Raw genomic sequence first — 27,766 nt, 5'->3', positions numbered from 1 at the left:
GCAACCCCCAAGACGTCGTTGTGCGCCGGATTTTGTAAAAGTTAGCGCCGGCACGTCCAACCTGCACCCAGCCCGCCGGGGGGCAGCTGGGAATGCCGGCATTTGCTTTTTGCATGCGCTGCCCCACTTGCCAGCCCCTCTCCCTCCCCTTTCTCTTCTCCAGGCCCACCCACGTGCGAGCACAGAGCACACTCCCTCTCTCCTCTCCAGTCCCACACTCCCTCTTTCCCCGGCGACGGCTACGCTCTCCATGTACTCCGGGCGGGTGAGGCCGGAGCTCGCCGTGCGTGACCGGGGCGGGCGTGGCCGGAGCTGGCGAGGCCGAGGCGGGCGCTGGCCGGAGCTGGCAAGACAGGGGCGTGGCCGGAGCGGGCAAGGCCGGAGCGCGCGTGGCCGGGACGGAGAAGGAGCATGCATGGCCGGGCGGACGAGGACCGCGCGGCGGCCGGGCGGAGAGGCGCAGGCGCGGCCGTGGACGGTGCGGCGCGGGCGCGGCCTTGGCGTAGACGGTCGAGTCCGTGCGAGCGCCTTTGCCACTGCCGAGGAAGCCCAGCGCCCACCTCTGCCTGCTCGCGCTCTTCGACCCGTCCGACCGGTAACTGCGAGTCGCCGGTGTACCAGGTCAGGACCGTCGTCGCCGGTGTACCAGATGCAAGTCGGATGCTGCTCATACACTGCCCGTACCATACCCAGATAATGGCCATGGCCATGCATTAGTCAGACAATGGTCAGATAGTGGCCAGACACTACTCATGCAAAACACATACGCCGGCTCCTCCGTTCGCTTCCTCGTGCGCACACCGCCACCACCGACCGCCGGCCGCGGCTGCTGCCGTGCAGCTGGCAAAGCCACCGTGCTGCTCGGGCACGAGGCCTCCATCGAGGTACGCAACGACTCTGCTTCTTCACCTCGCGCGCGTGCGCTGCAACCCATGCCTAGACCGCCGCCGTGCTGCCATGCGCTCCCGCTCCTCCGCGCCCCACGGCCGCGGGCTGCTCCGTCTGCGTCGTTGCGCCACTTCACCCCGAGCACCGCCGCCCGCGTCGTCTGCTCGTCGTGCTCGCCGCCCGGCTCTCGTCTCCGCCACGCGCCTCCCCAAACGCGAAGCTAGCGTCGGGGCCTCCGAGGAGGCCGAAAAAACGCCTCCTGAGGGGCACAACCGCTGGAGATGCTCTAACCTTGTCTACCAATTGGTCCGCGTCTCTCTTCTCCCTCCCCGAAAGTTTAGTCGGAAGCATCTATATATGCCTTTGCGGTGGCGAAACTGAAAGGGACGAAGGAATCGATTCTCTTCTGCATGGATGCCGTGCCGCCGGCCAGCGCTTGCCAAGCTACCTTGTGTTGATCCTCGGCCTTTTCGCCGCCGCCGCACAGGCATATATAAAGCGCTTTATGCTTCCTTCTCGGCCGTCTCTTTCTCTCTTCGCTTTGGCTTTCCATGCACGAGTGTCTGTCATGCATGCATGCATGCACCGTCGAGGAGCAGGATTCACGCTGCATGCGATCCACAGACCACTTGAACCAGCGCTATCTGTTTAAGATTTCCATCTTCTTGCACATATATGACTGCTTTTTTGCTCTGTGTGGCCGGCTGCTCTCACCTTTGATCGATGAACCACAATTTCTTGGAAGGAGAAAAAAAATCATCTATCTATTTATTAATGTATTTGTTTAATTAGGGGATCTAGCTAGCTTAGCTTGTTGGCAATGGTTAGATCTCACTAGTAGAAACCGGAGCTTTAAAACCGGTTCGTAAGGGCCTTTAGTGCCGGCTCTGCAACCGGCACTAATGGGTGGAGACTAAAGCCCCCCCCCCCCCTAGTACCGATTCGGCACGAACCGCCACTAAAGGCCCACCACGTGACGTGAGCTCGCGTCGTGGTATGGGGGACCTTTAGTACCGGTTGGTGTTACCAACCGGTACTAAAGGTATTTTTTTGAAAATTTTGTAAAAAATATTTGATTTTTTCGTTTTTAAATTTTTTGAATTATTTTAACCTCTAATCTCTAATCACTGCTCAATTTAATCTCTAATCTCTAATCACCCCTCATCATTCCAAATCATCTAACTTCCCCGGACGGTCACCCATCCTCTCACTACTCTAGCCTGAGCACACTTAACTTTTGGGTTCTATTCTCCCTCGTTTCCAAGTCTGCACTTGTTGTTTTCCTGACAAATGTAAGTTGTCAATCCTATTAACCCTCAGCAGTTTAGCTTGAGCATTAGGTCACACGTTTCACCGTTTGAGTTTGAAACTATTATTCTAAAAAACATTTAGTAACAGTAATATTTCTTGAATAAGTTTGACCATAGTTTGACCAGATTTGACCAAAATTCAAAAAATTGAAATAATTATTTAGTACACCAATATTCTTCAATAATTATGTAGCAACATTAATACTTCTTGAATAAGTAGTTTGACCATAGTTTGACCAGATTTAACCAAAATTTAAAAAACTGAAATTTGAGCATATCTTTTTTTCCTTTTGGAATTTGAGGATTCTAAAAAATTTCAAACAGGCCATAGGCTGTCACCATCGGATGCGGATTTTCGTGCTGAATTTTTTGATATATTATACGTTTTTTTTCGACATCGTATGCAAAAGTTATAGCCGTTTTACATTTCCCCTACACTTTTTGCAAAACATGTCTAAATTTAAGTCTTTTAATTTTCCTAACTAGTAGATGTAGTGATATAACTACATCTCGAAGAATTTTATTTTTTGAATTTTTTATTATTTTCTTTTGTATTTTTCAAAACTGAAATGGCGATAAGGAGGGGTAGAGTTTGAAAATTGCCCTATAGTGCGTCTCCAACCGGGACTATAGGTCAAACCCCTTTAGTACCGGTTCGTTTAGTACCGGTTTGTTCCACGAACCGGTACTAAAGGTGATCGCGGGGCCCCGGCCTGACGCCAGCCTGCCACCACCCCTTTAGTACCGGTTCGTGGCAGGTTAAAAATGAACCGGCATTAATGCATAACCGTTCGAACCGGCACTAATGATACCATTAGTACCGGGCCAAAATCGAACCGGCACTAATGTGTGTAACATTAGCTCCTTTTTCTACTAGTGTATGATGTTGACGTGCATGCTTGTCCACATTCTCATCGCATGATAATGATCCGAAATCTAATATGGACTGAAAAGCCAAATTGTCTCATCCATGAGGAAACAGTAAAAGAAGATGGTGATATTTTGATGTGCTGGCTGTGTTGTGTTGGCACGGTACGTAGTATTACTGCTGCGTAGCATATCTGCACATGGACGGCCTGGCTAGAGAGTGAATAAAAAAACCACCGATGGGGAAAGTTGAGCAATGCAGGTGCAGGTGCAGTGTACCGGGGAGAATTATTAAGGAAGCTTCTGGCTGGGATTTAGGCTGGTTGCTTTGGCCCGTTGGAACAGACAACTCTGTTGGTTCACTCGAATCGATTCGATTCTCTGCTGTGGCCAGGCCACTTGTGGTGCCTGGTGTGGATTAATTGGATATTCAGTGCGCAGCGCAGCCTGCTAGTCTCAGCCTCCTCGACCTGTGTGCTACAGTATATACAAAGAGGAGAAAATAGAATCTAGTAATGCAACGGTAGGGATATAGCGCATGGAAATACGGATATTCGACAGGGAAAGAGAGCAGTTGCGTAGAGGCGAAAGCGGAAAGCGGTCACGCCACACGGTGACCTGACGGAACCAAGACGCACGCTGGAATATCCATCCATCCAAACGGGCGATGGAGACGTGGCGCGTGCGCAGTACTCGTCGTCTCCCGGCGAACGCAGCCGTACAACGGGACGCGACGCAAACTGGCCCCTCCGCCGACCGCCGAGAAAGGGAAAGAAAAAACAGAGCAACCTGGGCAGGATGAAGGTTGGATGCAGAGTACACTGTTGTAAAAACCAGAGCAGTTCAATCAGATACCGCGGTGTCAAGAGAAAACTCTAGGAATATTATTCCCTCCGTTCCAAATTACTCGTCGTGGTTTTTTTTTAGTTCACAAAAACCACGACGAGTAATTTGAAACGGAGGGAGTACGTTGCATCCCGGCTGTTGTTTCTCACTTTCGGAGAAGGTTCTTTCATGGGATCATCTTCTTAAGTTTTACGAGTATTAGCTTATTATAATCCGCAGAAATGGATATTCGACATTGGGAATGCTCCCTCACGCTCGGCAGCCTCGGCCTGCGAGCGTTTACTTGCTCTACTTGCGCAACCCCAATGGTGACCAACCACTTGCAGTTTGCCATAAATCGCACTACTAGTATCAGAAAAGCAGTTGCGTGGCGACGAAGAACGCTAGAGCCGGCGAAGGCGCACACTGTAAGAAACATCCAAACGGAGAAACCAGGAGGCGATGGCGATGGCGACGGCGTACGAACGATGGAGATCTGCCACCGCCTGCCGCCTCGTCGTCCTCTTCCTCCGCCACCGCTGCCGCTGCTCCTCCTCCTCCTAACTCAGGTGCCGCTTTTAGGCTGTTTTTACATAGCCATTCCACATTGAGCCAGGCTAGGGTGAAATGGCCACCAAACACGCCCATATAGATGCTTCCGACTAAGAGCATCTCCAACAGCCGCGCTAAAGCGCCGCGCGCAAAAAATCTGTTAACGCGCGCGCTGCGGCTGGTTTTGCGCGCCCGTCTGCGCTGGCTCCAGCAGCGGCGCTACAATGCAGCGCGCGCCGCACAAACCATATGTACATTTCAAAGAAGATGAGCAAAAATGATCAAACAAACAAAATAAAAATCAATAACAAATAGTTCAAAATAAATCATTACAACTCAAACAAATAGTTTATCGTTCAGTACAACAACAAATAGTTCAAAATAAATTATTACAACACAACAAATAGTTCATGAACAATACAATGTCGAGTGCAGATATCATCATGCTTTTTGCCGTTCATGCCATGCCCACCACTCTTCAATTAGATCATTCTGAAGTTCTTTGTGCGTTGCGGGACGTCGAATGGCATGATAGGAGGCAACAAAACGGGCTACCCTTTCAGCCCTCCGCCGCACTCACACGGTATGTCCCAAGAGCTCATACTGTGAGTAGTCTAAATCTTGGCCACGCTCATTCTCGATGATCATGTTGTGCATGATCACACAAGCGTGCATGATGTACCAAAGCATTTTTTGATCCCAAAATCTTGCCGGTCCTCTCACAATAGCAATTTGGGCTTGCAAAATCCCAAATGCTCTCTCCACATTTTTTCTAGCCGCCGCCTGAGCATTGTGGAAATCAAGATTTTTCTTACCTTCCGGTTTTTTCAACGGCTTCACGAAGGTTTGCCACTTTGGATAGATGCCATCCGCTAGATAGTAGTCATAGTTGTACGTACGGCCATTTGCTACAAACTGCACAGGTGGCAACTCACCGTTTGCAATCTTATTCATCAGTGGTGACCGGTTGACAACATTGATACCATTCAAAGATCCGGGCATTCCAAAGAATGCATGCCAAATCCAAGTCTCCTGATCGGCCACCGCTTCAAGGATTATAGTGGAACCCTTTTTTTGGCCGTGAAATTGCCCATGCCATGCCTTTGGACAATTCTTCCAACTCCAATGCATGCAATCTATTGAGCCAAGCATGCCAGGAAAGCCGCGCGCTTTGTTCATCGCCAATAGCCTTGCGGCGTCTTCAGCAGTGGGAGATCTCATATACTCCTCGCCAAACACTTGCACAATTCTCACTGCAAAGCGCTTGACACACATGATGGCTTGGCTCTCACCCATAGCCAAATGATCATCAACTAGATCAGCCGGGATACCGTATGCCAACATACGCAAAGCGGCTGTCACCTTCAGAAAAGTGCTATGCCCGAGCTCTTCGGCGGCATTCCTCCTTTGCTGGAAAAACCGGTCATGGCTCGCTAGTTTCTCTGCAATGCGCCTGAACAAGTCGGTGCTCATCCTAAACCGGCGACGAAAATACGACTCCGGGTATGTGGGATTCTCCACGAAATAGTTCTTCATCAATCTGTTATGGGCATCAATCCTATCTCTCCAAATTTTCTCCCGACCCATAACCGAACCACCGTGCTTCGGTTTTTTATTGATATGCATAGCTACGATCATTGCAAGATCCTCCTCCTCTTCCATATCAAATTCTTCTTCGGAAGAATCATATGACGAACTCATCTACAATGTTCAATACTATACTATAAAAACTACAATTCAAAACATGCACCAAATTCATGAAGTTTGAGCAATACATACCTTGTAGGCGTTTTGTCAAACACCTTGCGGGCGCGGCGCGGCAGCGAGCGCTCGGGCGCTGTTCCTCGGACGACGGAGGTGCGCGGGCGCCGGCGGTACTAGGAGGGGATGGGCGGAAGCGCGGGCGCGCGGGGATAGGCCGGGGAAGCCTGAGACGGTCGTCGGGGTGCGCGGGCGGCGGCGGCGGCGCGGCCGGTCGGGGGTGGAAGCGCGAGAGGAAGAGCGGGCGCGAGCGCTCGAGTGTGCCGCGCGCTGTAGTGGGCGCCCGAAATACGCCGCGCGGGTAAGTGTTTTTGACCGCGCGCCCAACCCGTTTTAGCGCGCGCGCCGTTTTTGCGCGCCCGCTAGAGTGCCCTGACGCGTTGCGCGCGCACTAAAACAACCTATTTTGCGGCGCGGCGCTAGTTTAGCGCGGCTGTTGAAGATGCTCTAAGCGCTTTATGCTTCCTTCCTTGTCGTCTCTTTCTCTCTTCGCTTTGGCTATCTATATATGCATGCACGAGTATCTGTCATGCATGCGTGCGGCGTCCAGGAAGGAGCAGAATTCACACTGCATGTGATCCACAGACCACTTGAACCAGCGGTATATATGCAAGATTTCCATCTTCTAGATGTTGTCTAGTTCAATTCGGGACAGTAATAATATAACACTTGTTTTGTTCTCTGTAACCGGCTGTCCTGTCCCCTTTGGTCAATGAACAGCATTTTCGTCGAAGAAGAAAAAAAAAATACCATCTATTTTTCTATTATTTGTGTAATAAGGGTATCTAGCTAGCTTGTTGGCAATGGTTAGATTGATATGCTGACGTGGTTGGCCACGTTCCCATCCCATAATGCATGATCCGAAATCTAATACTCTACTATGGATCGAAAAGCCAAATTGTCCATCCATCAGGAAACAGTAAGTAGTGCATTGCTAGATAAACAAGACAATGAATAAGAAGGCAACCACCGCAACGCAATGCTGTTTACCGGTGAGAATGGAAGGAAGCTTGTGTGATTCAGTCTAGTTGGTTTGGCCCGTTGGAACGGACAAGTTTGTTGGTTGGTTGGCCCTGACCCGTGATTGGATTCTCTGCTGTGGCCACTTGTGAGTTGTGATGCCTAGTGTGGATTGGATATTCATTGCACTGGGCAGCCTGCTAGCCTCAGCCTCCAAAAAGAAAAGAAATATTAGAAAAAAAATACAGAAACCATCAAACAAGTATTCCGGTAAATAGAATCTGGTACTGCGATGGTAGATATATGTAAACCAATATTTTAAATAGCGCGCTACAAAATATAGCGAGGCCCTTCTCTAAATGCTACACAAGTTATAGCGCGCTAATAGCGTGCTATATTTTAAAATAGCATTTGCAAAAAATCAAATATATCTAAAAATAAAGTATTTAAGCAACTAAATTTTTCATAGGAGCAAGCAATATACGCATAAGGGCCAAATCCAGCACATAAAAAGGAGTGAGAAAGGGATGAGAAGTGAGAACTAGGGTTAGCTGGTTAGGTCTCGTGGGAGAATCTGATAAAAGGAGTGAGAAAGCTAGTGGTCGTGGGTTGGTTTTGGCCTGCTGGGCCTGCTGAGCTGTGCTTATTTCAGTTTTGCATGGTCTACACGTTGTAACGTTGCAACGTTATAGCGTGTGTAGCGCGCTAATTACGCGATTAGCATCATAGCGTCCGATCTTGCCAAAACGTAACGTCTTCCTTCCAAATATGCTATAACCGCGTTATAACGTCGAAATAGCGTGTTATTTAAAATATTGATGTAAACAGAGCGTGGAAATATGCATGCATATTCGGTGGGCTGGAGCCTCGGCCTGCGAGCGTTTATTACTCTGCCACTAGCAGTAGTAGTATCTTTTTTTTTTAAAAAAAATCCAGTAGTAGTAGTATCTGGAAAAGAGAGCGCGCGGTTGCGTAGCGGCGGCGAAAGCGGTCACGCCGCAGGGCGCCTGAACGAACACGCACGCTTTTTTGAAGGAAAATATCCGGGAAACGGCGGGGAGAAGGAGCAGCCGCCGGCGAGCGAGCGGGCGGACGACAGAGACGCGCGCGTTCCGAAGTAAAAGGAGGTCGGCAGAGAGGAAGAAAGCGATCAAGGTCGGTTTCGGTCTAGTCTAGGGAGAAGGACAAGTTGGAACCGGCAAGCCAAGCACAAGCGAAGCAAGACCCAATTTCCATGTGTCGCCGCGTCCTCTACTGTACCAAGCGCATACGATCCGGGCGAGCCGATAAATACGGGCTGCTTCTTTTACCACCGCAGCCGCCGTCTGTTCCTGGTCTCGCCCCCGCCAGGCGCCACCTCCTCAACCTCCGCCGCCGCGCCTCCTCAGCCGCAGGTACGACCGCGCCCCAGTCTCCTCCTCCTCCTCCTCCTACGCCCAACAACCTTCCTTACCAAATGGCCCCTGCATCACTCACCGCATGCCATGCGGCCGCCACGCACAAGATAGATGCTTCCTATCCCGCATATGCGCTTTCCGCTTCCCCCCTTGTGCCCGTCTTCAAGTCTCTTTCTCTCTTCCCTTTGCCTTGTGTATATATCTGCTTATTATTATTAACAAGGGGATCTTCTTCTTGTTCTTGTTGGCGAGCGTTAGTTAGATCCCCTCACCTTTCTGGGTCCGATGTTGACGTCCACCTTCTCGTCCTATACCATTAATCCCATGGAATATACTACTCTGCCGGGTCGCGCCGCCGGAATGGTCCCCTTCCTCGCCAAACGGAGAAGAAAACGGGGTAACCGCTGCAACAGTTTTCAGGCAGGGCGTGGTTGGATGCAGATGCAGACTCGTACTAGTACAAGTGCAAAAACAGAGTTGTAGTCCCATTCTTCGTTTCATGACACTTCAGATGATGCTTCAGCAGAATACTACTCCCTCCGTTCCAAAATAGATGACTCAATTTTATACTAACTTTAGTATAAAGTTGGGTCATCTATTTTCAAACGGAGGGAGTACCATTCGGCACATAACCAAGGGACGGAGAACCATCATTCATCAACACCCGTTATTACCATGACATTCTTTGGCAGCCCAAAACCGGCACCGATACGTACCATTCCTACCTTCAGAATGTTCCGTTTTGTTGGCTGAATCAGCATGTGTCTTTTTGGTAAAAAGTTAAATCCATGAGGGAAAGTTGCGAGTCTGTCCAACTATATCCAGCAGCAATGCCTAACTCCTCAGCGGATAATAAATATGATGCTGATTGTGATTGATTCCCGTTGGCAGAAAATGGAGGCCAGCTCTAGCACTGCTCTGTATCCCCAGCGCCGCTGCAAAAACATCTACCTGGTACTACCGCCCCTCAGTTTTCAGCAACTGACCTGCACCAAAGACGCAAAGGATGTTCCGTCCGATTAACCGTAGCTAACATGCCGCAGGTGAGGCATGCTCAGGGCATACATAATGTGGAAGGCGACAAGGATCACAGCGCCTACAACTCGCCTGCGCTGCTCGATGCTCACATCACCCCTTTGGGCTGGAGCCAAGTAAGGTTTCTTTCTTTCCTTTTTCCTTTCTGGCCATGACAAACAATGTTGTTATCGCTCAAGTCTTTTTCATGTGGCATTTTCAAGTTCCATGGGTGCTGATTTACATGCGTTTGTAGGTTGATTGCCTGCGAGACCATGTGATGAAATGTGGACTAGCGAAAAAGATTGAGTTGGTTGTTGTTTCCCCTCTAATGAGGTATAGTTCTCCTTGACCTTCTCATCCTCTTGTATGTATTTTCAGTTTTCTGGAAGATCTTCTCCTAATCTTTTTATGTCCAATTGAATCAATCTCACAGGACTCTGCAGACTGCAGTGGGGGTCTTCGGCGGTGACAACTGTACTGATGGAGCAAGTACATCACCATTACTAATGGTAGAAGGCGCTGGACACAGTGGGCGTCAGGCGATTTCAAGTTTGGACTGCCCGCCGTTTCTCGCAGTTGAGGCCTGCAGGGAGCGCCTGGTAATTCCCTCTCCTGAACAACACAAATTAAACAGAGCGATCATTTTATTACCAAATAATCTTCATTTAGTGCCTCATTTGATTTTTAATTTTAATTTTAAATGCAGGGTGTTCATCCCTGTGACAAGAGAAGCAGCATAACAAAATACCGTACTCTCTTTCCTGCCATTGATTTTTCGCTGGCAAGTACCAACTGTTGCTAATTCACGAGTTCAGTTTCAGAGACGGTGTCTCAGATAGTTTTCTAATTATGTGTGCTCGCGCTGTTTACAGATAGAGAATGATGAAGATGTTCTTTGGGAACCCGATGTCAGAGAAGCGATTGACGTTGTTGCTGCCAGAGGCATGAAGTTCCTTGACTGGTAATTTTCCTTTCTAGGATTGATTAGTTTCTTTTCACAAATGTGTTGAAAAATACTACAAGCCTGATGATCTGTTGTATGAACATAAAACACAAGTAACTCAATAATATTAATCTGCACGCCCTCTATCGCTCTTGGTTATATTTTTTTGTGTCATTCCAAATAATTTGTTCACCCAAACAAGAGATTTATTCACTACTCTCCCGGCCTGGCAAGAGCCCCATTTTCCTAGTGTATTATGTTTTTTTCCTCTATACTTTCATGTATGGACATATATCTTACTTTATCTGTGTAACACATTTTCGACACTTGTTGCATGTTTTAGAGAAAAACTAGAACCGGTGATGAAGGCTTGTGCACTGCCTTGGGTAATACCCTCTGCCACTACACAATGCTTCCTCTGAGTGCTTGTTTATCGTATACTAGTGAGTTATCACCGAGTAACTATTTGGCATTAGAAAATCCTAGATGCTGGACCTTTATGCGTAGCATGTATTGAGAAAGACAAACCTCAGATTTTAGATGTTGAGTCAACCAGTAACTTCATTTTGGCGGCCGGATTAAATTAAAACTGATCTCTTGATCTGCTTGCAGGTTATGGGCAAGAGAAGAAAATGAGATAGCTATTGTCACCCACAGTAGTTTCTTGGATTTCACTTTAAACATGTACAGTAAAGAGTGTCATCCAACCATAGCAGAGGATATGCGCAAACGGTAAGTGTTCTTTTTCCTTGGTAACTGTCAACCAATCAACCAACAATATTCTGCAAGGGCCGTAAAATGTTGCTAACTCTGGCTTGGTTACATACAGATTTGCAAACTGTGAGCTCCGGTCGATGGTGTTGGTCGACAGAAGGTCAGTTCTTGTTTTGCTTCAATGATTACGTTGCATTTGTGATGGCCTTTTTACAATGTGGATTCGCTTTGCGATGCTGCAGTAAGCTTGGATCGGATACCCCTACATGCGATTTCCCTGGGAAGATACCGGCCGGACTTGATCTGCCTAGCGATGTCACAGACAAGAAGCACATCGAAGAAGCTAGCAGTGGGAGCCGGGGAGCGGTTGGTTGTTTAGAGCACACGCACATGAGCTCCCCCACTCGTCTCATTTCTACCTAACAACGTAGAGTCGAGGGAGGGAACTTCCCCCTTTAAATCACATTTCTCTTGAAGAAGAACTGAGACTCTTGACCTTACAATGGTCGAGTTTCAGTTGCATGATTGATGTTGAAGCGAAGATAAGCGACACCTAGGGATATGATTTATCATTTGTCGCTCTGGAGTATGATTAGAACAGTTTATTATGTTCGTTATTTGGTTTATTGTCGGAACACATACCCAAATTCATGGGAGTAAGGATGATTTATACATGTAGCCATCTTGTTAATCTATGACATCATGTCAGATATACTTTCCGGCTGTTGTTCCTTTTCACATTTTTCTATGCGGCTTAGAGCCTCTTTGGATCGAAGGAATTTATAGGAATTTTCGCGATTCTATGCAAGTCATTTGGATCATAGCATCGGGGCCTCCAGATTCTTCCGGAATACATTCATATGCCCTTTAATTCGATGATGCCATATACTACCTCCGTCCCAAAATATAAGATGTTTTTGTGGTTTAGATAATACTTCTTAACGAACGGAGCTACATTTTCCCATGCTGCCAAATATTATGTGATTGGTCCGTTTGAAATTGGATCACACAGATTGGTTGACTGTGATTGGATTCTCTCGTGTGGCTATGGGCAGGCAGGCCACCGGAAAGCCTTTGATGTGGAGGGATATCCACTGAAAAGAATCTATAGAAATGTGGTGGGAGGGAGGAGGGATATGGAGCACGGAATATGTGGGGATATTCGGCAAGGATGCCGTTGCAGGCCAGTCGTCCTCAGCAGCCTCGGCCTGCGAGCGTTTACTACACTGCCCAACCCATTGTAACCACCGGTCACCAGACACCAGTAAAATCAAAAAAAAAGTAGTAAAACAATTCAAATTTTTTTTGAAATGTTTTTGGTGGGAACCTGGACAAATGTTTTCAATGCCTGCAAATTTTCATCCCGAAATAACATTTTTGAAAGCCGTGGTAAAAAAAACAAAATCTGACACTCCAAAAAAGGCTGTTCTTGAAATCATTTTGGAGTTATGTTCTTATTTATTTTGCCGTGACTTCAAGGAATGTTATCTCAGGATGATGAAAGTTTGCAAGCACCGAGAACATTTGTCAAAGTTTGTGCCAAAACATATTCAGATTTTTTTTGTTGTAGTTTTTTTCAAAAAAAGAAGAAGATTATTTTACTGTTCATCGCTGAGCTCAAATGAGGTTGTGAGTAGAAAGGGACTTTCGGTACTTCTATCCCTATTTGATGAAAAAAAAAACGCAACCGTATCCACGCCGGTAGATTCTGGCTGCAGCCACTCCGCCGGCCACCGTGAACCCCGATGCCCCGTCCGGCCCCTCGGCAGCTTCCTCCGCGGCCTTCCCGACCCCTCCGAGCCCGCAGCGTGGCCGCCCGTCCCGCCGAAGCCCGGCCGCGGCCGCCCATCCCTGTCGCGCTTGCGTCTCGCCGTCCTTGAACTTCCCCGCCACCGGATCGTCATTTTTCACGCCGTCTCCAAATTTTAGAGCGCTAGTTTTACAATCATCTGTTAATTAAAGCAAGAAAAAAAAAGGTCAGACGGGACGGGTGTCCGAAAATCCTCTCTCTTGTCCTGTGCTGATTATTTTTAGGCCGCCAAATTTTGCACCAGCCGTTGGAGTTGCCCTTGCTGGCGCCGCACGGACGGTCGGTAATTGAAGGAAGGAACGAAACAAGCGGCGGTAGAAGGGGGGGCGGACGCGAAAGCAGGTCGGCAGGAAGAAGGAAAGAAAGAAAGGAGAAAGCGATGGGAGCGGTGGAGGAGGGGAAAGAAAGTTGGAACCGCCGCAAGCCGATGGCCAAAACTGTCTGCTGTTGCCTTCCACGGACGCGACCCGTCGAGGAGGGGACATGACGCGATTTGCAGCTGACTCATTAGCGAATTGAATTGAATAAATTAAAAGCGAGCCGACACGAGCCACGATGCTGCCGAATCCTCCTTTTAGTACCACCACCGGCGCGGCCCTCCGCCTCTGCCTCCCTATCCCGCCTCGGGCCGCTGCCTCTGCCTCATCGTCCTCCTCGCGCTCGCACTCCTTCGCCGCTGCCGGACGGGTTTCCCTCCGCCGTCGCCGCCGCCGCGCTTCCTTCACCGACTGCCGCTGCTCCTCCTCCTCCTCCCCAGGTACGCCCGCGCTCCAACCTCCCCCTCCTTCTTCTCCATCCCCCGTGAATTAATCGAACCCAGCGGCGCGCGCTCTCTCTCTTCCCCACTCCCTCACCGGAAAGTAAAATCGACTGCCCTCTTCCTCCTGGATTGAGTGATTAATCGCAGAGGCCGGTTGCCGCCCCGCCGTGCTATGCAATCTCAATGCTCCCCCGCCCAGCCGCCCGCCCGTCTTCTTCCCAGCGCTTCCGCTTCTCCTCCGCCGCTCCGCGGCAGCGCCAGATCTGCCTCCGCCGCGCAGATGCTCCCGAATATGCGCTTATTTATGCTCCTCCCCCTCAACACTTTCTCCATTAGCGAGTATTTATTTACGAGTAGCTATTTATTATTTAAGCAGGTTTCGTTGGCAAGCGTTAGTCAGATCTCCTCCCCTTACGTGTCGATGCTTAACACTAGTTGCCGACGTCCCCACCGCACCGCCTTCCCATCATATACTAATCCGATGCTATGCAACATGGATTAAACATCCGCCGCATTGCACCGCCGAAATGGTCTCCTTCGTCACACAAGAAGAAGAAAACAAAGCAGAGTAGTTGGAGCAGCTTTAATGTTATTTTCTTTTCGCAGAGGAGGCTTGTGCTTGCAAGTTTATTACTCCCTCCGCACCATAATATAAGAGCGCTTTTGACACTAGTCCCACATTAAATTGCTACACCAATATGCTTTCGGTCTAGGCAAATCAGTGCATTCATTATTTTTGTCCGTCCGATGGGAATCACCGCGTTTAGCTCATATAGGCACTGCCAGTATGGCGCACATGCTCTCTGACCAATGGAGGATCAACGCCTTTTACTACCATGTGATGTGATTCTTTGGGCACGCACCAATACATCAACATTCCCACCATGTGAAAAAATGTTCCGTTTCGACGAATCAACATATGTGCCATTCTGTAAAGCACAAGGTGCAGCCGGGAAGTTGCGATTTTAGCCTAACTGCATGTGGCTGCTGCAACTGTCTGTTCACGTTGTGTTCATCTGTCTAGCTCGTCAGTGGATAGTAATAACATACATCAGTAATTTGTTTCTTTTGGGCAGAAATGGAGGCCGGCGCTGGCACGGCTCTGTACCCCGCGCACCGATGCAAAACCATATACCTGGTAGGTTGGTACCACACATCATCAACTGTCGGTGACAGACCTGTAAGACAAATGCGAAAAAAAAAACTCAACATGATTCGCTGTAACCAATGTGCGCAGGTGAGGCATGCCCAGGGTATTCACAATGTGGAAGGCGAGAAGGATTTTGCAGCATACAAGTCACATGCGCTGCTTGATGCTCAACTTACCCCTTTGGGCTGGAGCCAAGTAAGATTACTCGTTTCCTTTTCATTATCCCCATGCATTTCAATTTCAAACACTGCTCTTAGCATTGTCAGTTCTATGGCCAACTAAGGTGATGCTTTTTGTCAAATATTTAAGGCGAAAATGTGTCTGTGATGTTGACATGAGTGCCCTCTCTAAGCACTAATGAAGCACTAATGCTCTCTCTAAGCACGTTAGGAAAGCCCTTTTTCCATTCATTTTGCCCTTTCAGTGCCACAGGGTTGGATGGTAGCCTCTATTCCACTGTAATGTGTTCGTGCTCATGGTGTCAAGCCATTCATGCTACAATATTATCAAAGTCAAACATTAAGATTTTTTATAAGAAAATGTGAAGATGTGGGCATCATGTCATGATGCTTAGTTATAGAAGTTTCTGTAATTCAAGCGTTGGATACTCAATTCATTCACCTCACATACTGACAGATGCTCATTGATGATGTTTAACCTTTATTTGGATGATGATGACATCTTCTGTCAAATGCATTTGTAGCAGTTAGCAGTATTACGGCAATGCTCAGTACTTTTGTCTATGGCTATTCTGTCAAGCTTCCATGGCTGAAATCCTGGAGAATATGTTTTCCTTACTAAAGGAATCTTCACAGCGTACCAGCCATTTTATATGCAAAATCTTAGGTTGTTAGTAGTAGTTCACATGGTTCTTACCGCCGCCTTAAAAACACGAAGCCCCCTGTGTTAGCATCAACGTATCACTAAATATATCAACCCTAGTTGTATCAGAACACAATGACACCACCTTGTTTTGGATGACATGAGAATCCTTTAGTTGATTCCCTTATGGTTGTATAAGCCAAAATTTTGCCATGTTCATTTCAAAGTCTTTTTTACTGCAGTTGTGTAATTAGTTGAGTTCCTTTCTGGCCTTGACACATAATGTTGATCGAAATATCACTCAGCTTTTTATCATGTTGCATTTTCAAGTTCCATGGATATTGACTTACATTCATTTGTAGGTTGATACCCTGCGAGATCATGTGACAAAATGTGGACTAGCAAAAAAGATTGAGTTGGTTATTGTTTCCCCTCTACTCAGGTATAGTTTTCCTTGACCTTGATCTTTTTGTACGTAATTTCAGTGTTCTGGATCTTCTCCTAAGTTTCGTATGTTCAGAGTTGGCATTGCATTAATTTTCTTTCGAGAAAATACAATGTTAGGCTTTCAGCTTCTAGTATAAATTGTAGCACTGCTTAAACCTGGACTATGTTGATCTTCTAACCATATTTTCCTGGACCGAGCGTGTTAATTGTCTTTAGAAGAAGAAAAAAACATGTTCTTTGAAAGGCCTGTAAATTATGTCAGTTAAGCATCTCCATGTATCAGCTATTGCTTGGGCCACGAGTCTTTCAGTTTTACCTTGGAATTATAGTTTCATTATGCACATTCAGTTATAGGTAGTGCATACCAAAGCACTCCACTAGGCAGGCTTTGTTGGGGTTAGAGTCAGAACTGTTCAGCAGTGGTTTCATGGTTAGTAAAATTATGAGGTTTAATGTGCATCCTTGCACAGAATCTTGTCTTTTGCAATTGTCAAACAGAGTTTAGATTGGTTTTGTTGTACATGGACGAATATTCCTGTTGTCTGCAGTTCTTGGTACATGTCTTACATGGTGCAAAAATCTAGTACAAACAAAATTCAGCTTGATCCATCTTTTACACCCTTAGTCACTCCCTCATGACAATAGCTACTCAATCTGTTTATCTATTATGTAGTACATTTTTATCAGAACTCCTGTGCTAAGGCATGGTGTACATACAGTGCATTGCCGTAGCATGTAACTACTAATACTAAATGAGTCTCACAGTATTTCATTTGAACTAATCTCACAGGACTATACAAACTGCAGTGGGGGTCTTTGGTGGTGGGAACTATACTGATGGAGCAAGTGCATCACCATTGATGGTAGAGGGTGCTGGAAACAGTGAACGTCAGCCGATTTCAAGTTTGAACTGCCCACCGTTTCTCGCAGTTGAGGCTTGCAGAGAGCACCTGGTATTTTCCTATCATTTGTTGCAAAAAATATCATCATTTACTGCCTCATTTACTTGGTTTGTACTCCTTCGTCCCATAATGTGCATAGCTTGCAAAAACGTCTTACATTATTGGACGGAGGGAGTACTAAATATTGACTAGAATAACTTGTTTATCTTTGTACTTTTAAGTCAAATATACCCTCATTTAAGAATTTGCATGCCTCTGTTTGTCTCTGCTTCTTTCGTAACAGTAATGCTCTGACAAATATTCTTAATATTTCTTTTGTATTTGATTATAAAATGCAGGGTGTTCATCCCTGTGACAAGAGGAGCAGCATAACAAAATACCGTACTCTCTTTCCTGCCATTGATTTTTCCTTGGCAAGTACCTACTGTTGCTAATTCAGAAGAACATTTCATGACAGCATCTCGATGGTGTTTTTAATATACGTGTGCTCACGCTCTTTACAGATCGAGAATGATGAAGATGTTCTCTGGGAACCCGATGTCAGAGAAACAAATGAGTCTGTTGCTCTCAGGGGCATGAAGTTCTTTGACTGGTAATTTTCCTTTCTAAGATTGATTAGTTTCTTTTCATTAATGTCTTGAAAATATAAGCCTGATGCTCTGATTTTATGAATATGAAACGCAAGTACCTCGATAATTTTTCTTTTTTCTTGAGGGAGTACCTCGATAACATTCATCTGCATGCCCTATATCACTTTTGGTTATTTTTTGCGTCATTCAAAATAATTTGTCCACCCAAACAAGAAATTTATTCACCACTCTCCTGACCTGACAGGAGTCCCATACTCCTAGTGAATTATATTATTTGCCTCACTTCCATCTATGGACTGGAAGGCAGAAGCTGACTATATATGTTACTTTATCTGCGTCAACACTTGTTGCATGATTTAGAGACAAAATGGAACTGGTGGTGAAGCATTGTGCACTGCATTGGATAATTACCTCTGTCCCACGCAATCCTTCGTCTGATTGCTTGTTTCTCATATACCAGTGAGTTATCACTGAGTGACTTATTTGAAATTATAAAGCTCCAGATGCTGGAGATTTTTGTGTAGCATGTATTTAGAAAGACAAACCTTAGATTGGATGACCCGTTGAGTCGGCCACTAACTTTATCTTTGGTTGCTGGATTATATTAGACTGATCCTTGAATGTGCTCACAGGTTATGGACGAGAGAAGAGAAAGAGATAGCTATTGTCAGCCATAGTGGTTTCTTGTATCACACCTTGAACATGTATGGTAAAGAGTGTCATCCAACAATAGCAGAGGAACTGGGAAAGCAGTAAGTTTTTTCCCCTTGGTAATTGTCAACTAATCGACCCACCATACCCTGTAAACTTGTGATGCAGTGAGAGCACAATGTTTGCAATATGTAACGTTGGAACTTGAAGCCATTGTCAAGTATAAGAAAATTGGACTAGTTTTTGAAAAATGTTTTGTATTCTTCACCGTGGGATAACATGACCTGATAGAGTTACTCTCAATAGAACTCTTTGTGTTGCACTCTCACTGCAATGATTCTTGTGCGAGCACTAAAATGTTTAAACCATGGTTGATGCCATCATCACAAGAGCATGTTGCTAACTTCTGACTTGGTTATATACAGCTTCGCCAACTGTGAGCTCCGGTCGATGGTCTTGGTCGACAGAAGGTCAGTTCTTGGTTTGCCTCAGCGGTTACGTTGCAGTTGGCGCTTTGCTTTTTTATAACGTGGGTTTGCTTTGCAACGCTCGCTTCAGTAACCTTGGATCGGATGCCTCTAAATACAACTTCGCTGGGAAGATACCGACCGGGCTTGATATGCCCAGCGATGTCGCAGACGAGAAGCAGGCTGAAGAAGCTAGCAAGAACTGAGGCTGTCGAGCATGTGGATGTCTTTGATTCTTTTGTCAAACCTTGGTTCTGGCTGACAATGAACTGAGAATAGATACTAAGCGACATCTAAGGATAGGACTTGCCGTCTGTTGTTCCGGTGTATGATGGGCACGATTGGTTATGTTTATCTGATTTGTTGTTTGAACAGATACCCAAATTCATGGGAAATAAGGACTTATACGCATACCCCTCTTTTTGAGAACGAGGACGATACGTTGAACCCTAAATAGCATTTCAATAACAGGTAAAATAACCGGAAATTGCTTTTGGAGGCCGAGCTCCATGGAGGCCTCCAAATGCAATATTTAGATTGTAAGCATTTTCTAATCAAATTTTATATAGAACACGTTAAAATTGAAGTCAGGGTATAAATGGATAATTTTTTAAAGCATTTGGTATAGATTGTGGGTTGATTAACCCAAATATTATGTTGTTTTTTTCAAATAGCAAAACATTTTTCTAGACTCGCTTAAAACTGGATCACGCGTTAATTTCGAGAAACAGCAGGAGATTTTCTGCAAAAGGTGAAACGTTGAACTTAAACCTGGATTACATGTTGATTTCAAAAAAGAGCAGAGGACTTTCTGCAAAAATAAAGTGACGGACTTTCTCCCTTTATTAGTAGGTGTACCACACACACAGGTTACCACGTCTATAAATATGTAAAGAAAAAAAAGATCTTTGCATATAATTTCAGCATGAATTTCAAAATTGCATTCAAGAGTAGTGCTCATATTTTTAATTCATATACGATTTTTTTTAAATCTTGGCTGGACCTCCAAGAAAGATACGGAACACGTAGCCCCTCTACTTGTTGGGACAAGAAAAACAGATAGCTTTCCTTTTTTTTCTCATCACATTAAGAAACAGGTCACTCGTGAATAAACTAGGAGCCTAGGACAGCTAAATTCACTCCTCCTAATATTTGGATGGATTCTGTACGTAAGGCTCGTAAGGCCGTGATTTCATTGACTGTAACGATTCTACGATCGATCCTAATGAATGAATAAATAAAGGTGTTGATTGTAAATAACGATTCTACTATCGATCCTAATGAATGAATAAATAATCTATGCCCCGGTTGTGCAGGAGATTAAGCACTTGTTGTCCCTTAGAAAAACTTGTATTACTCACGTTTCTCGTTTTCAAAATAAAGCTAGTGATAGTTTAGCAGTGTTTGCTAGAATTCATGGCAGGACTATGACCTGGCTAGGGTCTGGTTTGGAGGAGACTCTGGTGATAGTTGCTGACGATTGTAAGGACTCCTTGATTGAGTAATACAAGTTTCTCCTTCGCAGAAAATAAAAAAATAATAAATAATAAAAAATAAAGGTGTTGATTGTAAAGAAAACAAAGAAGAAGATCCAATGTGGGAATATGGTTCGGTCGGCCTGCTCCAACCCGATCGACATAAGAGCATCTACAACCGGTAACCTCAGTTTTGTCTCCTAAACATTTGCGAACGTGCAGGGTCCGTGTGCGGGCATGTTCATTTTGAGTCTTTGTTTATCCGTCGGACGCAGCGATGTACCTATTTTATTTTATTTTCTTTATATATGCCCAGACACATAAATGCGGTTAATTGAGACAGGGAGAAAGAGAAAAAGAAAATAAAGAAAGAGAAAAAATGATCCAGTCAGTGTACGCCAAATCCTACGTGAGGCACCGACCGAACACATCCGCAACCCCTCATAATGCCCTCGTATATGAGATGAGCATGGGAAATGACACACGGCTCCCATGTTTAAAGAGGCATTTTCAAGGGTTAAAAGGCATTTTCTTTTAGGATTTTTTTATTCAACAAATAACTTAGAGGGTTTCCTAAAAAAAAAAAAACTTAGAGGGTGTGCACACATGGTCGCTCCACACATGAGAGCTGCTATACGGATGGCATATTTGGGAGAGAATGATCTGCGGACGACGCTACACATAAAGCCATTGATGCGTTAGAGCAAAAGCAAACAACCCCGTTCATTCCTGCATCGTGTGGGGTTCGGCCGGCTAGTGTCGTCCGTCCAGCAGTTTCGTTTATACATTGCCAAAAGGCACGAGCGGACAGACGTCTACTTCATCCGTTTCAAAAATAGATGACTTAACTTTGTACTAACTTTAGCACAAAATTAGTATAAAGTTGGATCATCTATTTTGAAACGGAGGGAGTACTTGGAAGAGACACATGTGAACCGACACGTCCATTGCCTAAAGGCAACCGTCGGTGGTTCCACACAAGCAGGGATTAACTACATATATAATTAACACATGCTAATTAATTCTAACAAGACGAACTACCACATGTTCATTCAACAAATAACATGGTCGCTCCATAAAAAGACGAACATAAAGACAATTGGCATCTGATAGGAGAGAGAGAAACCCAATCAGATGCCTCTTTTAACCGTAAAATATCCAAGCGGAGGAGAGACGATGGCGATGGCGATGGCGATGAGTGGTCCGGCCATTCTATTTGAGCAAAAATCAAGCAGCCGAAGAGGACACGGCTGACGGCTTCCTCCACCACCGCCGCCGCCGCCGCCGCCGCCGCCGCCGCACTTGGTTTGGCTCCTCCTCCTCAGGTACGGCCGCACCTTCCCCTGCCCTGTTTTCTCGCGGAGGGTTGGCTGTTCCCCCCTCCTCTTGTTTGGCAGTATTAGAGAAAGGGAATGGGATTAGGCATGGGAGGGTGGTCGATTTTTAGTCCTGAACCCATGCTTGGTGCGCGGTTATTTGAGAGTTACTAGTGGGAATTTGAGAGCAAGCTTATCATCCCACCTCAACTAACAGGGGGGGAGACCGGGTAAGAGATGCCTGGGAATAAAACTGTATGTGGCTGCACCTGTCTGATTACATTGTCTTTATTACCCGTCTAGTTCGTCGATGGATGATTATATGATTATCCGTTCATGTTGGGCAGAACAGAAATGGAGGCCAGCGCCGCCGCAGCTCTGTATCCCGCGCACCGATGCAAAACCTTATACCTGGTACCACACTTCGAGCTGCTCTTTGAGTCCACCTTTTACCCAAGGATGTAGCATCAATTACCGGTGACAAATGTTTGCAGTGTGAAGAATGTTCAATCTGTTTCCGTGTGACCAATGTGCGCAGGTGAGGCATGCGCAGGGTTTCCACAACGCGGCAGAAGAGTCGGATGTTATAGACCACACTTCACCTGCGCTGCTTGATGCCCAACTTACCCCTTTGGGCTGGAGCCAAGTGAGATTTCTCTTGTTTTGCTTTACATTATCCCCATGTATCTCAACCACTGCTCTTAGCATTATCAGTTCTATGGCTGACTAAGGTGGTGCTTCGAGTCAGATATTTAAGGCGAAACTGCGTCTGCGATGTTGGCACCAGCACTAGAAATGGAAGCACCAATGCTCTCTAAGCACATTAGAAAAGCCCTTCTCCGTTCATTTCGCCTTTGTGTTTCACCGCCACGGGATTGGATGGTAGCCTGTATTTCACTGTCATGTGTTGTGCTCATGATATCAGGCCATCCATGGTACAAATATTATCAAACAGTAAGATTGTTTATGTCGAAATGTGTAAATGTGGCATCATGTCATGATGCTTTAGCGGTAGAAGTTCATTTCTGTAGTTCAAGTGTTGGATGCTCGATTCATTCACCTCACATAGTAACAGATCCTCATTGATGATGTTCAACCTTTATTTGGATGATGGCGTCTTCTGGCGAATGCATTTGTGGCAGTTAGCAGTATTATGGCAATGTCCAATAATTTTTTTCTATGGTTATTCTGTCAAGCTTCCATGGCTGAAATCCTAGAGAATACTTTTTCGTTACTAATGAGATCCTCAAGCGTAGCAGCCGTTTCATATGCAAAACCTTAGGTTGTTAGTAGTTCACATGGTTCTTATTGCCGCCTTAAAAAAATTAAGTCCTCTGTGTTAGCATCAACCTCTGACTAGAGATATCAACCCTAACCCCAGTTGTATCAAAACACAATGACACCGCCTTGTTTTGGATGACATTGCAATGCCTTTAGTTGATTCCGTTAAGGCTGCGAGCCACTTTTTTGGGCATGTTCATTTCAAAGTCTTCTGTCTGCAGTTGTGTAATTAGTTAAGTTCCTTTGTGACCCTGACATATAATGTTGATCGAAATACCACTCAACTTTTTTTTCATGTGGGATTTTCAAGTTCCATGGATGTTGATTAAAATGCATTTGTAGGTTGATTGCCTGCGAGACCATGTGACAAAATGTGGACTAGCAAAAAAGATTGAGTTGGTTATCGTTTCCCCTCTAATGAGGTATAGTTTTCCTTGACCTTCTGGCCTTCTTGTACATTTTCAGTGTTCTGAATCTTCTTCTACGCTTTTTACGTTCACTTGAACCAATCTCAGGACTCTGCAAACTGCAGTGGGGGTCTTTGGTGGTGGGAACTATACTGATGGAGTAAGCGCACCCCCATTAATGGTAGAAGGTGCAGAAAACAGTGGACGTCAGCCGATTTCAAGTTTGAACTGCCCGCCGTTTCTTGCAGCTGAGGCCTGCAGGGAGCAGTTGGTATTTCCCTATCATTTGTTACAAAATAAATAAAAAATGTCTCATCATTTAGTGCCTCGTTTATATTGGTTTGTGTTAAATATTAACTAGAATAGGCTATTTTTTGCAATAGCTAGAATAACTTGTTCATCTTTATTTTAACTTATAAGTCGAATACTCTCATTTGAGAATTTTGCATGCCCCTTTGTGTCTTTTTTTTTTCATACACGTCCCAAACTGGGAGCCGGGTTCCATTATATGCACAATGGAACAGAAGCCTCTGTTTGTGTGTGCTTCTCCCATATCAGCAATGCTCTGTTGACAAATATTCTCAATATTTGATTTTGTATTTGTTTATGAAATGCAGAGTGTTCTTACCTCTGACAAGAGGAGCAGCATAACAAGATACCGGACTCTCTTTCCTGCCATTGATTTTTCCTTGGCAAGTACCTACTGTTGCTAACTCATAAGAACAGTTCATGACACGGTGTCTCGATGGTGTTTTTAATATACGTGTGCTCACACTCTTTACAGATAGAGAATGATGAAGATGTTCTTTGGGGACCCGATATCGTAGAAGCAAATGAGTCTGTTGCTGCCAGGGGCATGAATTTCTTTGACTGGTAATTTTTCTTTATAAGATTGATTAGTTTCTTTTCATTAATGTGTTGAAAATATAAGCCTGATGGTCTACTTTTATGAGCATGAAACACAAGTACCTTGATAATATTCATCTGCACGCCCTATATCACTTTTGGTTATTTTTCTGCGTTACCCAAACAAGCAATTTATTCACCACTCTCCCCACCTGACAGGAGTCCCATGTTCCTAAAGAATCATGTTATTTGCCTCACTTTTTTTTTGAGAATCATCGTCAGGGGAAGGGTCCCCACCTGTGTATATGTATATATTACTCGAAGTGACCCAAGGGTCTTGGTGTTAGAGAGAAGTTACAAGGCCACAGAGATCTGTGAGGTGGGATAGTTGCGACTGGGCGGCCATCTTATCACTCGGTTCTTTAAACCGATGAGTCCAAAGTTCAAAGTCACTACAGATACTTCGAACAGTCGTCGACTTGCTATGATTTTTATTCCTGAAGACCGTCAAGAGGCCCATATCTTCCATAGAATTGGTAGAAGAGTCTCTGGCCAAATGCAAGTTTCAAAGGTCAGCCAACATGGAGGTAGCCCAAAGATCTTGGGGCCGAGCAGGGAGCACAATGCCTGGGCGCAGCCATATGGATGCAACCCTTAGGCAAGCAATGAACAAATGATGGGTGCCCTCTGAAGTGGCATTACATCGTCGGCAAGCTGCGGCGGCTGCAATGTGCTTATGAAAGAGGTTGTCCCCGGTGTTTAACCGACCTCTAAACAAGAGCCAAGCAAAGATCTTCGGCTTGTTTGGACAGCGGCTGCGCCAAATAAGATCTGCATGGTTACACTCATCTTCCTCATGCATACTTGTTGTGTGGTTTAGAGACAAATTGGAACTGGTGGTGAAGGATTGTGAACTGCATTTAATTTGACATTAGGAAGTTGTAGATGATGGAGATTTATGTGTAGCATGTATTGAGAAAGACAAACCTCAGATTAGGCGACCCGTTGGGTTGACCAGTAACTTTAATTTTGGTAGCTAGATTAAATTAAACTGAACTATTCGTCGGATGTGCTTGCAGGTTATGGACAAGAGAAGAGAAAGAGATAGCTGTTGTCACCCATTGTGGCTTCTTGTATCACACCCTAAACATGTATGGTAAAGAGTGTCATCCAGCCGTAGCAGAGGAACTGGGCAAGGTGTAAGTAATGCATTCATTCCCCTTGCAACTGAGCAATCAACTCAAGAGAGCACAGCATTTGCCAGATGTAACCGTTGGAACTTGAAACCATATAAAGTATAGGCAAAATGGACTAGTTTTTCTTTCCGGAAGAAGGGAAAAAATAATCTTTTGTATTCTTTGTCTTGGGATAACATGACCTGATAGAGTTACTTGTTCAGAGAACTTCTTGTCTTGCAACCTCAGTAATCTAACTAGTACTTGGTTATATGCAGCTTTGCAAACTGCGAGCTCCGGTCGATGGTGTTGGTCGACAGAAGGTCAGTCCTTTATTGCCTTAACGATTGCGTTGCAATTGACGCTTTGCTTCTTCTTTTATAATGTGGATTTTCTTTGCAACGCTGCAGTAAGCTTGGATCGGATACCTCTACATACAATTTCGCTGGGAAGATACCGGCCGGGCTTGATATGCCCAGCGATGTCGCGGAGAAGAAGCAGGCTGAAGGAGCTAGCAAGAACTGAAGACTGTCAATGATTCTTTTACCAAACCCTGTTCTGGCTGACAATGGTCAAGTTTTGAATGGCATACCTGAAATCGAAGAATAGACAATCGGATACGACTCGCCATCTGTCTCCGGAGTGTATGCTCGACATGATTCGTTATGTTTCTTATCTGATCTGATCCGTTGTCTGAACACGCACCCAAAATATTCATGGGAATAAGGATGATTTACACACGTACCGGACCTCTGTTGAGAACGAGGGCAATATATACTTGTCCTATATGCTTCGGAGACTTGGTCTGATGGAAACTTCACAGATAGACTTGGTCAGATAGATGGCAACATAGTTTTCGTCGCCTATATAGTGTTGTCATTTGGCTTATGAACCCTTGCTGTTTGACGGACATTGCTAGGTGCCATTTCATCGTCGAGATCACAAGCTATAGAGTATATAGGCCGAGCTTGTTGACGAGCTTCCAATTCCAAACAAGAAGCTGCAGCAAATGGCCGCTGCCGTGAGCTTTTCCTACCAAACAAGAGCACACTTCTTCATGCTCCTCTGCTGCTCATCCATATGGTCTTCGCGCCTGCCTCTTGCTACCTCCTCCATTTCTTTCACCTCCAACTTCTCCCATCCCGACTACGACGCCCGGGACCTCATCTTCCAGGGCGACGCCTACTACGACTCCCGGTCTCGGACGATCCAGCTGACCCCGAGCATCGGGAACAGCGTAGGCCGTGTGTTCCTCCCAGCGCCCGTGCCGCTGTGGGATGCCGTCACCGGCGAGCTCGCCCGCTTCACCACCTCCTTCACCTTCCAAATCAAGGTGAACAACGCAAACAACACCGGCGACGGCTTGGCATTCTTCCTCGGGCATTATCCTCCGGCCGACATTCCCAGGTTCGAGCGTGAGATGAGCGGCGGGAACCTCGGCCTCTTCAACAGGAGCGTCGGCACGGTCGCGACCGGCGACGAACGAGCCGTGGCCGTTGAGTTTGACACGCACTTGAATGATGGGGCTTCGACCCCAGCGGCAGCCACATGGGCATTGACGTCAACTCCATCGTCTCACGGGCCTACACCAACGCCACCGTGCCTGGCAGGAACCTAACGTCCGGCCTCCCAATGACTTGCAACATCACCTACGGCAACGACACAAAAATCCTAGCAGCTCTTCTCCAGATCGGCGACACGACGTATCGCGTCAGCACGAGTGTTGACCTGAGGCAATTCTTGCCTAGTGTGGTGGCCATCGGCTTCTCCGGTGCCACTGGCATTGCGGTCGAGCTACACCAAATAGTTTCCTGGTCATTTGACTCCACCTTGGATCCGCCGCGGGAGAGCCCCGGGAGTCGCCCTCCCGCACCGAAGAGGCTGCTGCTAGTAGAGATAATAACTAGACTAGTTATTGGAGTCATTGCAATTGTGTGCATCTTTGTTGGCGTCCGTCGGTGGCAGCTATTCACGAGAAAGAAGCGTTACAAAGCTCTTGCTAGGGGCCTTGTGCCTATTGGTTATCATAGGTTGGCACGTGCAACCAACGAATTTGCAGAGGAAAACAAGCTCGGGCAAGGAGGTTCTGCTTCTGTTTATGAGGGCCAACTGGAAAGTCCAAGTAGACCGGTGGCGATAAAGATATTCAAGAAACGACTAATCTATCCACCAGTCGACTGTCCGTTTGCTTCAAATCCGCACGACTCGATAGCCGTCCGATCCGGATCCAACGGACCGCGTCGCTCCTGGTGCGCGCAGCGCGGGTGGCGGTAGCCGTTACCATTGTTTTGTGTCGCTGACTAGTGGGTCCACTAGAACCGCCCATATCGCCCAATGCCACGATCCCCACTCGCCCCCTCTCGCCGTTCGCCCGCACTACTTCTTCTTCCTCTGATTCCGGCCTCTCCATTCGAATCTCCTCTCGCTCCCCCC

General features: G+C 46.1%; 3 protein-coding genes and 1 pseudogene across 4 annotated transcripts in view; all 4 read left to right on the top strand.

Annotated features, from left to right (window-relative positions):
* The window catches only part of LOC119361906 (phosphoglycerate mutase-like protein 1), a 14,551-nt gene extending 2,626 nt beyond the window's left edge, over positions 1 to 11,925 (top strand). The window contains exons 2-10 of the mRNA XM_037627074.1: positions 9,452 to 9,514; positions 9,604 to 9,711; positions 9,831 to 9,910; positions 10,011 to 10,176; positions 10,284 to 10,358; positions 10,450 to 10,538; positions 11,133 to 11,252; positions 11,350 to 11,394; positions 11,477 to 11,925. Coding sequence (XP_037482971.1) covers positions 9,452 to 9,514; positions 9,604 to 9,711; positions 9,831 to 9,910; positions 10,011 to 10,176; positions 10,284 to 10,358; positions 10,450 to 10,538; positions 11,133 to 11,252; positions 11,350 to 11,394; positions 11,477 to 11,657 — 927 coding nt within the window. The 3' untranslated portion in view covers positions 11,658 to 11,925. The remainder of the gene's footprint in view (positions 1 to 9,451; positions 9,515 to 9,603; positions 9,712 to 9,830; positions 9,911 to 10,010; positions 10,177 to 10,283; positions 10,359 to 10,449; positions 10,539 to 11,132; positions 11,253 to 11,349; positions 11,395 to 11,476) is intronic.
* Positions 11,926 to 13,580: 1,655 nt separating this feature from the next.
* LOC119361907 (phosphoglycerate mutase-like protein 1) lies at positions 13,581 to 19,246 on the top strand. Its single transcript, XM_037627075.1, has 10 exons — positions 13,581 to 13,801; positions 14,881 to 14,942; positions 15,042 to 15,149; positions 16,139 to 16,218; positions 17,014 to 17,176; positions 17,464 to 17,538; positions 17,629 to 17,717; positions 18,348 to 18,467; positions 18,792 to 18,836; positions 18,925 to 19,246. The coding sequence occupies exons 1-10, from the start codon at positions 13,600 to 13,602 to the stop codon at positions 19,037 to 19,039; spliced, it is 1,059 nt and encodes a 352-aa protein (XP_037482972.1). The 5' UTR covers positions 13,581 to 13,599; the 3' UTR covers positions 19,040 to 19,246.
* A 2,234-nt stretch (positions 19,247 to 21,480) lies between these two features.
* LOC119361908 (phosphoglycerate mutase-like protein 1) lies at positions 21,481 to 26,133 on the top strand. 2 transcript variants are annotated; one of them, XM_037627078.1, is made up of 10 exons: positions 21,481 to 21,633; positions 21,977 to 22,038; positions 22,163 to 22,270; positions 23,248 to 23,327; positions 23,421 to 23,583; positions 23,930 to 24,004; positions 24,097 to 24,185; positions 25,238 to 25,357; positions 25,612 to 25,656; positions 25,744 to 26,133. In XM_037627078.1, the coding sequence occupies exons 2-10, from the start codon at positions 21,979 to 21,981 to the stop codon at positions 25,856 to 25,858; spliced, it is 855 nt and encodes a 284-aa protein (XP_037482975.1). In that variant the 5' UTR covers positions 21,481 to 21,633; positions 21,977 to 21,978; the 3' UTR covers positions 25,859 to 26,133. The 2 variants fall into 2 exon arrangements, with proteins under 2 accessions (XP_037482975.1, XP_037482974.1); XM_037627077.1 differs by having other exon boundaries at positions 21,482 to 21,633; positions 21,972 to 22,038.
* Positions 26,134 to 26,342: 209 nt separating this feature from the next.
* Positions 26,343 to 27,766, top strand: part of LOC119367304 — a 16,885-nt pseudogene continuing 15,461 nt past the window's right edge.

This window comes from Triticum dicoccoides, chromosome 2B (genome assembly GCF_002162155.2).
Source record: "Triticum dicoccoides isolate Atlit2015 ecotype Zavitan chromosome 2B, WEW_v2.0, whole genome shotgun sequence".
In the NCBI taxonomy this organism is placed as follows: domain Eukaryota; kingdom Viridiplantae; phylum Streptophyta; class Magnoliopsida; order Poales; family Poaceae; genus Triticum; species Triticum dicoccoides.
Note: the sequence above shows the minus strand (reverse complement) of the source record. Positions and strands in the feature narration are given on the sequence as shown.

Bases quoted from the DNA above. Each gene is read 5' to 3' on its own strand.
- LOC119361908 (XM_037627078.1), top strand. From the start codon at position 21,979: ATGGAGGCCAGCGCCGCCGCAGCTCTGTATCCCGCGCACCGATGCAAA. The intron at 23,328-23,420 runs GTATAGTTTTCC...AACCAATCTCAG, and splicing joins ATCGTTTCCCCTCTAATGAG to GACTCTGCAAACTGCAGTGG. The intron at 23,584-23,929 runs GTATTTCCCTAT...TATGAAATGCAG, and splicing joins AGGCCTGCAGGGAGCAGTTG to AGTGTTCTTACCTCTGACAA.
- LOC119361907 (XM_037627075.1), top strand. From the start codon at position 13,600: ATGCTGCCGAATCCTCCTTTTAGTACCACCACCGGCGCGGCCCTCCGC. The intron at 17,177-17,463 runs GTATTTTCCTAT...TATAAAATGCAG, and splicing joins AGGCTTGCAGAGAGCACCTG to GGTGTTCATCCCTGTGACAA. The intron at 18,837-18,924 runs GTCAGTTCTTGG...CGCTCGCTTCAG, and splicing joins ATGGTCTTGGTCGACAGAAG to TAACCTTGGATCGGATGCCT.